The following is a 15,451-nucleotide window of genomic DNA, read 5'->3' as shown; positions in this document are numbered from 1 at the left end:
AAGGCACCACTTCTAACAGGTTTGCCTCGAAGATCACAGCAGCACCGAGCGTGCAAAAGTTTGTATACCCAGTGCACAGGTGAACCAACCCTGTTCCTTAAGGTGAAGTAGCACCGTCCTGAACAGTGTGAGGATTTCCCTGCTTTGTCACACCTACTGTATATTAACTAAGGTGCGGCTGGTAATTAGCCGAATCCGTGCTTTGGGACCGAAGAAATCAAGTCAAGAAGCTTTTATTGTCATTTCAACCATATATACTGTCGCTGTTGTAGTACACAGTGAAATGAGAAAACGTTTCTCCAGGATCCTGGTGCTACATTAAACAAAGACAGAGCTATAAGGACTTAGGAAGTTAGTCCTAGATACATAAAGTGCATCTGTGTGACCTGGTGCAAACAGTGCAGGACAAGACAGAAAAACAGTGCAGGACAAGACAGAATGACAGAAAAACAGTGCAGGACGAGACAAACAAGACAAAGACATTTCAGGACAAGACAGAAAAACAGTGCTGGACAAGACAGACAAGACAATGCAGGACAAAAGACAGTGCAGGACAAGACATAAAGATGGTGCAGGACAAAAGACAGTGCAGGACAAGACAAAAACACAGTGCGGGACAAAAGACATTACAAGAAAAAAATTAAGACATTGCAAAACGACATTACACAAAAGACAATACAAAGAAGCAGCACCGACCAGTGTAAATACTGTATGTTCAATCAATGTTGCGTGTGCAGAAATACTGGAACGAACACAGTATTATAGCAGAAGTTACATAAGGTATTGTAAAGTATCGTGCAAAACAGCAATCAATTTAAATGTGAGACAGCATGTGCAAAGAGCTAAAACAGTGTGAAAAACAGCATGTAAACAGTTTGATGGATGTATAATGGAAGAAGGTGTATTTGTTGTAGGTCTATGCAATCCATACAGTTGATGTGCATGTGTGTGTTGTGCTCAGTACAGTTCACTTCAGTTATTGAGGAGTCTGATGGCTTGTGGAAAGAAACTGTTACACAGTCTGGTCCTGAAGGCCCAAATACTTCGGTACCAAATCGCCAAAAGATGCAGGAAAGTGTTGGAAACCTAGGACCTATTGCAATCTGGTGCAATCTGGATGTAAAAATTGAAGATGTATGTGCATGATGTGACATGAAATGTGCATGTAGACAAGGAGCCAAACAAGGGCAAGGTAGATGGCAATGGCTTTCTGAGTGCCCAGACTTGATTGAACAAAGTAGTCCGTGAATAAAATAAGTGTTGTGTGCTGTTATTGGGAAATAATCAATTCAAGTTCATTTGTATAGCGCTTTTTACAATTGACATTGTCTCAAAGCAGCTTTATGGAACATAAACATAGAACAAAAGGTTAATATAAAGAATAGTATAAAGATTAATAGAATGCAAAATTCAAGATTAATATTAGATAGATTTAGTTCACAATGTGTATGTATTTATCCCCAATGAGCAAGTCTGAGGTGACTCAGGCAGCAGTGGCAAGGAAAAACTCCCTTAGATGTAAGGAAGAAACCTTGAGAGGAACCAGACTCAAAGGGGAACCTCATCCTCATATGGGTGACACTGGAGGGTGTGATTATAAATATACAGTCAGACAGATGTTGTATAGATGCAAAAGATCACATGGAGTTCACGTCTTTTTAGGATATCAGAGCCTAACTGTAGCTGTAGCTGTTAGATCTCTAGATTGCCTCAGAATCCACTGAGTTGGCCTCATCTCAGTGGAGGTCCAAAATCTTCATCGCACGGAAGACGTTCGAAGCTGGTACAGTTTCTGGATGAATCGTGATGTGTAGAAAGAGAGAAGCTGTGGAGAGGGATTAACATATCTTCTGTTCATAATATTTGCAAGTCTGATATAATAGTGCACAGTATTATGGGATGTATTATGTGTACACCTGACTAAAGAGATGAGTTTTTAATCTACATTTAAACTGGGAAAGTGTGTCTGAGCCCCGAATACAATCAGGAAGACTATTTCAAAGTTTGGGAGCTACATATGAAAACTCTCTACCGCCTTTTGACTTTGATATTCTTGGAACTACCAGAAGTCCTGAGTTTTGTGATCTCAGAGAGCATGAAGGATTGTAACATGTTAGAAGACTAGTTAGATACATGGGAGCTAAACCATTATACGTGAGTAGCAGCAGTTTGTAGTAAATTCTAAATTTAACAGGTAGCCAGTGTAGAGATGATAAAATTGGGGTTATATGATCATACTTTCTTGTCCTGGTAAGAGCTCTGGCAGCTGCATTTTGGACTAACTGTAGCCTATTTATTAAAGATGCAGGACAACCACCTAGTAATTCATTACAATAGTCCAGTCTAGAGGTCATGAATGCATGAACTAGCTTTTCAGCATCAGATACAGACAGGATGTTTCTCAGCTTGGCAATATTTCTAAGGTGGAAGAAGGCTGTTTTTGTAGTATGGGCGATATGATTTTCAAAAGACAAGTTGCTGTCTAATATAACACCCAGGTAACAACAACGAGGTAACATTTTTCAGCCTGACACAAACCGCAGGGTTCGTCACATAAAATGTGATTAACTTTACACGACAGCACCTAATGAAATGTTGGATTCCATTTATGTCACAGCAGTTTTATTTAATAACATCACACTTTTATAAATTTTTAATTGCATTTAATGTTGTTGAATCTCCACTCGATTCCTTTTATCACTTACATTACAGCAGCTATAAAATGTTAGTCTTTCACAAGTCTTTCTTTTTCTCTCCCTCCTGAAATTAATAATCACTCCACCCTAAAGACTTATATCAGTAACTGCATTTATATATAATGTAATATAACATCTAAGAGGATATGGAAGCTAATAGGGAGATAAAATCCCCTATATCATGCCATGTACATTATTAGAGAATGTTTATTTGAGCATTGAGAAAATAAGTTGCAAGCTTTATAACTGACCAGTTTGATTATTTATTATTATATCTTACACCATTTGACCATTGTTACCTGTGAAAAAGAATGTCTATAAAAACAACCATGCTAAATACATTTCTGTGTTTTCTTTAAATAAAGTCCTACAGTTATCCAAACCTATCCAATATCTTTGCACTCGATGGGCCTCATTTATCAAGCTTTTGGGACTTTTTTTGGAAAAAAAAATTTTTTTGGGAAATTGCAAGTACATCTGTAAGACTGTCTTAAAGTGCAGCTTCATTCATTTTAAAATATATTGTGCTTATATGTAAGAATGCATACTTTTTTGTTCATATGTATAAGTGTCCATTCATCCATTTTCTTGTCCAGGATCGGAGGGAGCGTGGAGTCTATCCCAGAGGACTGAGAGAGCTCAGAGGGGGACACCCTGAACGGGGTGCCAACCCAATGCAGGGCACAAACTCAAACACAACCATTTGCACTATGGACCAAAAAGCCTACAATACATGTCTTTGGTCTGGCAACAGTGCACATCAAACATGCTAACCACTGTAATAAGTGTTCATGTTAGTTAAAAACCATTATGTGTATAATGTGTATCACTGATATAGATATCATACCTCAAAGTGATGACATCACAGACCATTACCTCATAATGTACACACTACCTATAGAACAGACTAACTGTGTCTCACCACGTTATCGACTCGGTAGAACCATTATTCCGACCACCAAAGACAGATTCACAAATAACCTGCCTGATCTGTCTGGACTTCTTACTGTACCCTCAAACTCAAACGACCTAGATGCAATGACTAACAGCATAGACGCTATATTCACTAGCACATTAGACACTGTTGCCCCAGTCAGATTACAGAAGGTTAGAGATAAAACACTTGCACCATGGTATAATAGTCATACTCACATCCTCAAGAGGGAGACCCGTAACCTCGAACGGAAATGGAGAAAAACTAAATTAGAGGTGTTTAGAATTGCGTATAAGGACAGTATGTCCAGCTACAGACAGGCTCTAAACGCTGCTAGGGCTGAGCACCTGAGCAAACTCATAGAAAATAACCAGAACAATCCCAGGTTTTTATTTAGCACAGTGGCTAGTTTAACAACAAATCAGAAATCTGAACACACTATTCCATCACATTTCAGTAGTGAGGACTTTATCAGATTCTTCACCGATAAAATCGAAAGTATCAGGAATAAAATAGGTGACGCTCAACATATGAGAGCAACCAGTGACACCATCTCACCTAAGGCTTTACAGAGCTTTACAAGTACAGGACAGGAAGAGTTAGATAAACTTATTACTACAGCTAAATCAACAACATGTTCACTAGACCCCATCCCAACTTAACTACTGAAAGAAGTGTTACATAAAGCTGGTGAGCCTCTTCTTAATATCATTAACTCCTCATTATCTTTAGGTTACGTCCCGAAGTCTTTTAAGTTGGCAGTTATTAGGCCACTCATCAAAAAACCTAACTTAGATCCTAATGAACTATCAAATTACAGACCTATCTCACACCTTCCGTTTATGTCTAAAATACTCGAAAAGGTTGTGTCTGTTCAACTGAGCTCCTTCTTACAGGAGAGCAATATCCTTGAAGAGTTTCAGTCAGGTTTCAGGCCCCATCATAGCACAGAAACTGCACTTGTTAAAGTTACAAACGACTTGTTCTTAGCTTTGGACCAAGACTGTATGTCACTATTAGGTCTACTTGACCTTAGTGCTGCATTCGACACTATAGACCACAACATTCTTCTAGATCGCTTACAATATTACACAGGTATTCATGGTCAGGCTTTAAGCTGGTTTAGATCCTACCTGTCTGACCGATACCATTTTGTAGAATTAAATGCTGAATACTCCAGTTTACTACCAGTTAATTATGGGGTCCCTCAAGGATCAGTTCTAGGACCTCTGCTTTTCTCTATATACATGCTTCCATTAGGGAACATTATTAGAAGACATGGGATTAGTTTCCATTGTTATGCTGATGACACACAGTTATATATCTCATCAAAACCAGATGAAATAGCCACAGTGTCCAAATTAACTCAGTGCCTTAGAGAGATAAAAGACTGGATGAGCTGCAACTTTCTATTGTTAAACTCCGATAAGACAGAAATACTACTCATAGGTCCAAAAACCAATGCACAGAAACTCTCACAATTTAACTCCCATTTAGAGGGATGTACTGTTACTAGTAGCTCGACAGTGAAAGACCTCGGTGTTATATTAGACAGCAACTTGTCTTTTAAAAATCATATCGCTCATACTACCAAAACAGCCTTCTTCCACCTTAGAAACATTGCCAAGCTGAGAAACATCCTGTCTGTATCTGATGCTGAGAAGCTAGTTCATGCGTTCATGACCTCTAGACTGGACTATTGTAATGCATTACTAGGTGGTTGTCCTGCATCTTTAATAAATAGGTTACAGTTAGTCCAAAATGCAGCTGCCAGAGTTCTCACTAGGACAAGAAAGTATGACCATATAACCCCAATTTTATCATCTCTACACTGGCTACCTGTTAAGTTTAGAATTGACTACAAACTGCTGCTACTTACATACAAGGCTCTTAATGGTTTAGCTCCCATGTATCTAACTAGTCTTCTAACACGTTACAATCCTTCACGCTCTCTGAGATCACAAAACTCAGGGCTTTTGCTTGAGACAATGTCAAGCTGCTTTGAGACAATGTCTATTGTAAAAAGTGCTATACAAATAAACTTGAATTGAATTGAATTGAATAATCTAATGTGGATATCAGCTCTGGAAAAAATGTATATTAAATAACAAACACAAAACTGTAGAAATGTATACCCTTTCAGAGTGTAATGTTGGATATTCAACAAAATTCTAGTATAATTTATTATTAATAAAATACATAATATATACTACAAACACTGGTGAATGTAACAGAAGTCAATGTGTATGACATTATACACTCAAATACGTCTAAGTCTTTATTTAAATAAATGCATTTTAAATGATTTATGGCTTATGTGTTTGCACTGTAGATGCGGTTTATTTTAATTTTATTTATTTGTTTGCAGAAACAGGTTATTTAATTCTCTTTTATAAACAATCTGTAATTATGTTGTTATCTAACCATTTGTAGTTGTCCCTGACAATAATAGAGTATTATTAAACTCAGTGGTAAAACAACAATAACAACAATACTTGTTAGAAATCATTTGCTAATGAGAAGGGTGGTGTTTTTTTCAAGAAGATCTCCTTTGGGGTTGAGAACACACATCTTCAGTTGTGTTGACTGTCAGTGTTCACAGTGTCGCAGTAGGTAACGAGAAGCACGACTGCTTTGAAGAGACGCATTCATTCATCCAAAATCTGAAGGTTAGTGCTTAACAGTTTCTTACACTTTAGTATTGACTAAAATGTGCTAATATTAATATTAGTTCATTATGCAGTTGCTAACTTAGGCCATTTTGACAATTCTCCATTGAAGCTAATGTCTGTATTGTCTGACAAATTATCATCCAAAATAAATGCACTAAATCAAAATAGATTTTTTTTTATCTATAGTCGTTTGACTCGCCGTTTAGATGCTGTATTATTAGTTATATGTGAGAATACACTGTTTATGCATACTCCTGAAATTGTATATTCATCCTCCTTTCAGACGGAAATAAGCATGGCATTTGCAGGGATTTTGAAAGAAGAGGACATCTCCGCAGCAGTTGAGGCTTGCCAAGGTACCTATACAAATATATACAAACCCTCGCAATACATTAAATAGTCTAATAGAGCAGCTGCTACATAATAAATTCAAACTACAGTTAGGTATGCTCACAGATGCACAGAAACTCCCTAGGGTCCTTGCACAGGAGCTGGGAGTTGGTTAAATCCAAGCAACCAAGCAGCCAGGGGGCTGGGGAGCCGTTACTACCTAGTTACCTGTGACTGTGCTGAGTGTTCGACAACAGTTTAAGCCCGACCTCAAATCCCACCTGCTCTTAATTATTCATCTGACAATTCTGTCTGCTTCAGAAAAAGAGAAATGATGCACAACATAACACGAGTATTCAGAGTCATACTGTAAGTATACGTATGCAGATAGATAGATAGATAGATAGATAGATAGATAGATAGATAGATAGATAGATAGATAGATAGATAGATAGATAGATAGATAGATAGATAGATAGATTGATAGATAGCGGCAGAATGAGAGAGAGATGAAGAAACTTAGGCTTGGCTATGAAGGTGAGGGGTTAAATGAGAACAAATATGTCTTAAAATGTCGACTCTTCCTCTTTTTGTCTTTCACTGCTGTTATCTCTCCACAGATCCAGGCACCTTCTGTCACAAGTCCTTCTTTGAACAAGTGGGGCTCCTCGGCAAATCAAACATAGATAGTCAGAAGGTGTTTAAAGTCCTTGACCAAGACAAGAGCGGCTTTATTGAGGAAGAGGAGCTCAAGTAAGACAAATTACACTTGTTTGCCCATAATAATGGTCCATCTGTTTCTGGTACTTGGGTAATTTAAAAATCACATTGTCTATCTATATTTTCCATTAATCTTTAATCTTATGTTTTGGCACATCCTTAACAATAGATTTCTTGCTTTTTAAGATTCTTTCTCCAGAACTTCATGGAAGAAGCCAGAGAGCTGACAGATGCTGAGACCAAAGCTTTCCTAGCTGCTGGAGACTGTGATGGAGATGGAAAAATTGGGATGCAAGGTAAAACCTCATTAGATAGAAACTGTTCTACAAACAGGAAGTTGGAGCAACAGTAACTTGGCTTTCACAATGACTGCTAATGTCATGTCCCAATGTCATTTCAATTCATTTAATAAATATCATCAAACTCACTGATATAATGTAACTTACATCACTGTCACTGATATAACGTCATTAGAAGGTTGAGAAGAACTAAAATTCTTTGTTAATTTTATACTAGTTCTTTATGATTAAACGACCCACGAAACCGATTTTTTTTCCAGCTGATGTTTATAGTCTTGTTCTGCACCAGAAATTGGAAATATATTGAATAACATTATTATCAGGGTGCAAAAGGGCGGGTTTTAGTCGGTCTAACAAACTAGCCTAGCTTGATTAAATTTTTATGGTCAGTAATTAAGATTAATCAAAGCCTGGTTCATCTCCAACAATTCTGATGTTTGTTTTTGCTGTGGCTTTTGAGGCAGAAAATATAAATGATCAACATATTATAAACCCTCTTATATTTGCTCATTTCACATGTATCAACTCCCAATAGGACTAATATGAATCTTTCTTCTTTATTTTTCAGAATTCTGTCTGCTGCTAAACTAAAATTATGAATTATCTGCCTAAAATATTTCTTACTTACATACCTATTCTTACTTATGTAATGAGAATGAGAATGTTCAGTTGTAATGATCAGACTGATAGCTGAATTTAAAATATTGTCTCTAATGATTGATTGAACTAATAAAATGTGAAAATAAAGTGTAGTACTTCACATTTGGTGTCTTATTTTGTTTTCTACACCAATGAAGACCTTTTTTTTTTATTATTATTATTATTATTTTTTTTTTTTTTTAAAGTCCTATACAGTATGGGAACCATTCTGCAGCTCTTATTGTGTTTCTCTCCTCTTGAAAAAAACAAATCTAATTTAAACAGACAAAGGTTTTCTTTAGAAACACTTACATACACTCACCATCCACATTATTAAGATAACCAGGACACCTGCACATTTATAGAGTTTTATCGAATCAGCCAATCGTGTGGCAGCAGCACAAGGCAAAAACGCATGTAGATAGAGATCAAGAGCTTCAGTTAATGTTCACATCAATTTAGGCGTTTGGGAATAATTTGCTCATACATATTTTAACACTGAACTGCGATGCAAACAGCCAGTGTTTGACAAAAAAAATCTGTATATTTAAATCTGGCTTCTTTCAAGGTTTGTTCATTATGACAACCTGCTGCATCTGACTCGCTCTTTAGGGATCTAAATCTAACTCTACATCAAGTCTGTTACATCTACTGTTAAAAATACTACACAAATTAAAGTTATTTGATTTATTACAAATTGTTTGATTGCATACAGGTTTTAGAGCCACCTATTATTATTTTGTAATACCTATTACAGTATTGGGCCCGTTCTGCATTCAACAATTTACATTTTTTGGGGCTTTTATCAATAATGAACAGATTTTTTAATTAATTCATTTATTTATTGGTCATAGGATTGTTGTTATATTGATATATTGTGGGCCTTTAATTATACAATGTTATAAATACCAGTGTTTGACAGAAATATCGGCAATTTACAAAAGTGGCACAAACACAATAACAAACTTTTGTTTGTTTAAAGTTAGGTGTTATGTCTCTGGCTGGATTATAAGAAATGAAAATTAAATAAAACATTTACATGTTGATGATGATTAGTAAACACTGTGTGTTGCGAGCGTGTGAGTGCTAACAGCGTGTGAGTGCTATGTTAAAGGAGGAGGCCTACACATGTTTCACAACATTGCCTGAGAGCGTTAAAAATAGTCCAACTTTGACTACTAGACACATTTTTTCAAAACTATTCGCAAGGTCTATAGGCAGTATCCATTACTGAGACCCTGTAAATGGTGAGGGTTGAGAGTATATAAGCTGGCCTGGAAGAGAGCGTAGGGACACACCCCGACTTCCTCTGCTTTTTCACTCGCCTTAGAGAAGCACAAGGTGAGTGAGATGAGAACTCTGCCACTTTTACTTATGGACAAGAAAATCAAAGCAGCGTTCAAAGAGTCTTCAGGATACAGAGGGTTTAGGATTTTTGGTGGTTTACAGATGGCAATCTGTTAAAAAATGGCAATGGACAGCTTTTTTGGGGAATACATTCTAGTGATTGAGGAGTTTCTACATTAGTGCTGGCCTGTAAGAAAAAGATGGACTTTTCTTGCACATGAGGCATCCGTGGAGGCATCTGTGATGGAAGGAAATCACCACCAAGGAAAACTTTCAAGGCCCATGTGCATGCCGTTGTATAATCTTTTTATTTTGTGTCCTTAGTATTATACAGTTTTATCTCCCATTTATTTTTACACCATGTAGACCCATATAATACTAAGGCTAATTTATTAGAGCCTGTCACTTGACCTGTTACAGACTAAGCTGCATGCATAAGATCCAGCTGTAATTACAAACTACTGAACTAAATATAATATCTGTGAAGCTGTTTTTCTTTTATAAAATACACCTCCGTCTATAAAATATATTTTATGACCTAAAAATATGACTTCATTAGAAATTCTCACCGCACATACAAAGACAAGAGAGGGCATTTGGTTAGATAGACAGTAGAATTAAGCAGAGTAAGAAATACACCATGTTAGATATTACACCAGGCATTTTATTCATTCTGAGCTGATGCAAGACATCACAATAATATCCTGCCTTTTTTGTGCAGCTTGATCAGTGAAAATGGCCTTTGCTGGAGTGCTGGCTGATGCTGATGTGAACGCTGCCCTTGCTGCCTGCGAGGGTAAGACTGAGATTTATACCATAAACTACATAACTACAAATCTATATATTTCAACATTTAAACACAGAAACATCTAGTACAACAAATGAAATAAACAAAATACAGTGTGAAATTTTGTGATATCACCGCAGGAATTGTATAATTTCTCATCAGGCCATAGTGTGTTTGTGTGTGCATAAATAGTCTTATTGTCTTAATCTCCAGCTCCTGACAGCTTCAACTACAAGGCTTTCTTTGCCAAGGTTGGTCTGTCTGCCAAGACTGCTGATGATGTCAAGAAGGCTTTCGCCATCATTGACCAGGACAACAGTGGCTTCATTGAGGAGGATGAGCTGAAGTAAGAAATCAATCTTAACAGCAATTGATTATTCTTTATTTACCCAAAGAACTGACATGTTTTTAAGATTCATGAATGAAATGACTAAGCATCTATACTATTTTTTACAGGCTGTTCCTGCAGAACTTCAAGAGCGGTGCCAGGGCCCTGACTGACAAAGAAACCAAGTCCTTCCTTGCTGCTGGTGACAGTGATGGTGATGGCAAGATCGGAGCTGACGGTAATTTGATACACACTGACGCACCACTCGCTTGACATAGAAAACTTCAGTAATGTGCTGAGTTCATTAACTAGCTGGTAAATATTTATATGAAGTATACTAAAATGCAAAGACACTGGCTAGCTTGGGCCTAAGGTATAAATATTATAATTAGCACTGAGGTTGAACATTTAAAAATATACTTTAAGTATACCTATGAAGGGAATCATTGTGTAGAATTCACTAATGGTAGTTTTATCTCCATTTTATCTCACAGAGTTTGCTGCTCTTGTAAAGGCTTAAATTTCCATCTGACCAAGACCCTTCTCTGTTCACGGAACCAGATCTCATGCTACTGCTCATCTAACCTAAGATCATATTTTTTATATGTTATTTATGAACTGACTTCTACTTGAAATTGTCCTTAAAGTGTATTGTTCACATTATCTGGACATGTTGGCTTGTGCAAATGTCTCATGCACTTCTGGGGAAGAGTGAAAAACAAGGAATAAATGTAATTGGTGTAACTTCTTTTTTTTTCCTGCTTCTTTTCAAATGCAAGACAAACTGACTTCCATTTTTTATAGGTGCAATTGCACTTATAAAAAACATTTAGGGTAGTGCTGCACTTAAAGAAAAAAGCAAGACATGGTACTTAAGCAACCAAGGGAAGGCCCAGAAAAGATTTTTGGGGGGATGCACTGCAAGGGATTTACAAAGGATAGTTTTTCACATGCACACAGCAGCACTATCCAGTTACCTGCAATGTTAGTATGGATAACTTGCCATATTGGTCAGGTGGAATAGTGCTGCCCTCTGCTGTGGTAAGCATCATTGAATCCAAATTATTTTCTCAGATTCTACTCATTTTAATGACTTTTACATCTTCCAGAACGAGCTTGCTGGAGGAAATAAATATTTTAAAGAACACTTTGAATTTCTTTGAGAAAGATAAATAGAAAAAAATGGTAATATATTTGCACTAGAATAGGAAAGGAAGAACACTTGAAGGATAAAAGATTTTATTAATTTGCTAGTCATGTAGTCACATGTCAGAGTTAGATAACTGGATATGCACAAAGTGATACAGATTATTATTACATATGCTTGTTAAATCATTAGTTGATCAATAATAATAATAATAATAATAATAATAATAATAATAATAATGATAATAATAAAAATAATAATAATAATAATTATTATTATTATTATCATTACTATTATTATTATTATTATTATTATTAAAAGCAATTAGGAATTTTAGAGCAAGGAAAACTATTCTTCTTCCAAAATGTGGACTGCTAAAATGTGAAGAAGAAAAAACAAACAAACAAACAAAAAAAGGCTGTCAGTGTTAAGATAAAGCTGCATTGCATACCTTAACACAGTCTTGAAGATAACTTGCAGCAAGGCACTAGTGAGTTTCGTGTTGGAGACCAGTGCGCTCACACTGTTATCCATACATGAACTTCACACCAGCACTGTTTCATGCGGCTCAGCAGCGTATATTATTAGCATTGCAGAACTTTACAGACCTCTTTTTTTCAACTCACCATTTAAGCGTCTTCCTTTCCTTGATCGAGTTAAATATAGTGCGGTCTGTCTGCTGGACACGTTTCAAGCGCACCAGCCTTCTTCTATTGGGTGACCGTTACATTAGGCCTCATATTTGGATTGTGTGACAGTATATAAAGTTGAGAGCGACGGGTCGGGGTTCACTGCAGTTTGCTCCAGTCTTTGAGAACCTACAGCTCAACACCAAAAGACGAAAGAGGTGAGTTTGCATGGGACAACATGGAAGCGAGAGAAAGAGAGCGAGAGAGAGAGAGAGAAACCCTAACACAGGACCTGCAATGCATTTGCAATATGCCCTTATCAAAGCCTATCTGATTATTTCTTTTTAATGCACTGCTTCTAAACCCTTACCACTGGACTTACCATGGACATAAAAGAGAATATTCACCTCGTGATTAGGACTACATCGTCCCATATACTGTTGGACATAGACCACTGGATGGGAGCTAGCATCCTAATGATGGCCATGTGACCTGGATGTGGCATGCAATACTGTAGCTTTCCAGCTGTTACTTTGTGCTGTCTTGAGTCGACTTGATTGCTTCACTGAGCTGGTGAAAGAAAATAACCTTAACTGTTATAGAGTGAATAAAACAAGTAAAATAAAACTGGATGGTGCAACCTATGACACCAAATGGCATATGCATTGCTTTTGGTTAAGAGCATGCCATCATGGCCAGACTCAGACTCACTGATATGATATGCATATTGATTAAGATGTTATTGTGATGTCATTATAATTTTAGTGGTAATATTTGTCTTCCTTTATTTAGCTAAAGATGGCATTCGCTGGTGTCCTCAACGATGCTGACATCACTGCAGCCCTGGATGCATGCAAAGGTATAGACTACTTATTTATGTAACTTAATCATATTATACTATATATTATTTATTACAACAACAACACTACTACTACTAACAACAACAACAACAACAATAATATTATTATTATTATTATTATTATTATTATTATTATTATTATTATTATTATTATTATTGTTATTGTTATTATTATTATTATTGTTATTATTATTATTATTTGTTTTTATTTTTTTGTTCGTTTGTTTGTTGTACACAGCCGATGGCTCATTCGACCACAAGGCCTTCTTTGTTAAGGTTGGTCTGACTGGCAAGTCTGCCGATGACGTCAAGAAGGCTTTCGCCATCATTGATCAGGACAAGAGTGGCTTCATTGAGGAGGATGAACTGAAGTAAACAGAAATTAATTTATTAGTTTGGAGTAATGTACTGAAAGTTACGTCTTTTAGCTACAATAATGCAAAGTAACACTAATAACAAATACAATAATACTTCATCCGCAGACTGTTCCTGCAGAACTTCAAAGCAAACGCAAGGGCACTCACCGATGCCGAGACCAAGGCTTTCCTCAAGGCTGGAGACAGCGACGGTGACGGCAAGATTGGAGCTGATGGTAAATGCTTTTTTATCATATTTACAGGCATCACAATAATTTTAGTAATCGAATTAATCATTTACTTTTTTTTTTTTTTTTTTGCTTTTTTGCAGAGTTTGCTAGCCTGGTTAAGGCATAAAATGCTTCTGACCAACAAACACTACTTCTTGCTCTGAAGGAACAAGTTTGCCCAAGACCTCCCATGTTCATCTGACTATAAATAATTTTTATACCGATGCTTATGAGAAGTTTTCTCCCATTCAGCACACACTGTCCAAAATGATGATTGTGAATGTAGCGCGGCTGTGTATCCTGTCTTAAATATGAATTTTGCTTACTGTAAAATCTGATGCACTTTTACGGGAAAGGACGATAAGAAAAGAATAAACATTCTTTTGCAATATTGACTTTTGTCCATTCCTTTAGTGTATATCTTCCCTTATAACACACTATTTACATCAAGAAAAGAAAGAAAGCATGTAATTTAGCTTATATAGAAAGAAACAAGAAAAAAGAAAGCATGTAATTTAGCTTATAACGTATATGTCACAATTATCATACATCATCATCCTCATCACCACCATCTTGGCCTCACCAACTCACTCATCTTCACTGTTACCATCCTCATTAGGCCTAGTGCACTGACTATAATATAGTAATATCTTAATAATATAGTAATATTATAGTCTAGTTTATAGAGAGAAAATCATCATCGGCAGCAGCAGCAGCATCAATTTTATTAACCTTTATAAAACCAAACTCATCCACATCAGCATAAGCGTCATCCCCCTCATCAGTAGTACACTACTAATGGTTTAGTTCCTTAGTTGTTACTATCATCTTCACCACAATTATCATCATAGTGCTTAAAGTTTAACTGTTGGTTGCAGGTGTTCAGTTGCACATACAAAAAAACCTGCAATGTCATTGCCTGAAAAAAGTGCTCCAGAAATTATATACACTAATGTAAAGATAAAATTATATCAAACTGTATCAGATTTGATCAAAATGGGTAATGGGCTAATTACTTGGGCTTGTTGTTCTCTTGAACAAAGCTTGTCTCCGATTAACTTGCCTTTACTACTGCAATTGTCTCTTTGTCTTTTGGCTAAAAATATTCAGTGGATTCAACATATTCAATATATTCAATATATTCATGACGTTTCATCTACTACAAATGTACTTATCCAGTAACCTCATAAGATTACCAAATTACCAAATTAATTGATTACCAAATTGAATACATACCCAATACAAACTTTGGTTGATTTCTAATTTTCTAAAGCAAACCTTTATTTATTTATATATTTCTTCCTTCCACTGAACATGTTTTTTTTTAAAGTATTTTAAACACATTTTGAATTTTATCTTGTTTTCTTTTATACACAAACAATTGTAAAAAAGCATTATATGACTGATATAATTGTTAATGTGATAAATTTGAAATTTAGTCCTTTGATAATAAGTAATTTTTTTGAAATGTTAGTTAA

General features: G+C 36.1%; 3 protein-coding genes across 3 annotated transcripts; all 3 read left to right on the top strand.

The window, feature by feature from the left end:
* Nucleotides 1–6,155: 6,155 nt before the first annotated feature.
* Nucleotides 6,156–8,334, top strand: LOC113638010 (parvalbumin-2-like). The gene is made up of 5 exons (XM_027138962.2): nucleotides 6,156–6,299; nucleotides 6,586–6,658; nucleotides 7,253–7,385; nucleotides 7,539–7,648; nucleotides 8,220–8,334. The coding sequence occupies exons 2-5, from the start codon at nucleotides 6,598–6,600 to the stop codon at nucleotides 8,240–8,242; spliced, it is 327 nt and encodes a 108-aa protein (XP_026994763.1). The 5' UTR covers nucleotides 6,156–6,299; nucleotides 6,586–6,597; the 3' UTR covers nucleotides 8,243–8,334.
* Nucleotides 8,335–9,529: 1,195 nt separating this feature from the next.
* On the top strand, nucleotides 9,530–11,500 carry LOC113638009 (parvalbumin alpha-like). Its single transcript, XM_027138960.2, has 5 exons — nucleotides 9,530–9,631; nucleotides 10,359–10,433; nucleotides 10,638–10,770; nucleotides 10,881–10,990; nucleotides 11,247–11,500. The coding sequence occupies exons 2-5, from the start codon at nucleotides 10,373–10,375 to the stop codon at nucleotides 11,270–11,272; spliced, it is 330 nt and encodes a 109-aa protein (XP_026994761.1). The 5' UTR covers nucleotides 9,530–9,631; nucleotides 10,359–10,372; the 3' UTR covers nucleotides 11,273–11,500.
* Nucleotides 11,501–12,608: 1,108 nt separating this feature from the next.
* Nucleotides 12,609–14,362, top strand: LOC113638041 (parvalbumin beta). The gene is made up of 5 exons (XM_027139013.2): nucleotides 12,609–12,746; nucleotides 13,321–13,387; nucleotides 13,626–13,758; nucleotides 13,870–13,979; nucleotides 14,075–14,362. Exons 2-5 carry the CDS (start codon nucleotides 13,327–13,329, stop codon nucleotides 14,098–14,100), a joined length of 330 nt encoding a protein of 109 aa, XP_026994814.1. The 5' UTR covers nucleotides 12,609–12,746; nucleotides 13,321–13,326; the 3' UTR covers nucleotides 14,101–14,362.
* The last annotated feature ends 1,089 nt before the right edge of the window (nucleotides 14,363–15,451 follow it).

This window comes from Tachysurus fulvidraco, chromosome 15 (genome assembly GCF_022655615.1).
Source record: "Tachysurus fulvidraco isolate hzauxx_2018 chromosome 15, HZAU_PFXX_2.0, whole genome shotgun sequence".
Taxonomy (NCBI): Eukaryota; Metazoa; Chordata; class Actinopteri; order Siluriformes; family Bagridae; genus Tachysurus; species Tachysurus fulvidraco.
The sequence above is the reverse complement of the archived record's forward strand: the minus strand, read 5'-3'. Positions and strand labels throughout refer to the sequence as shown.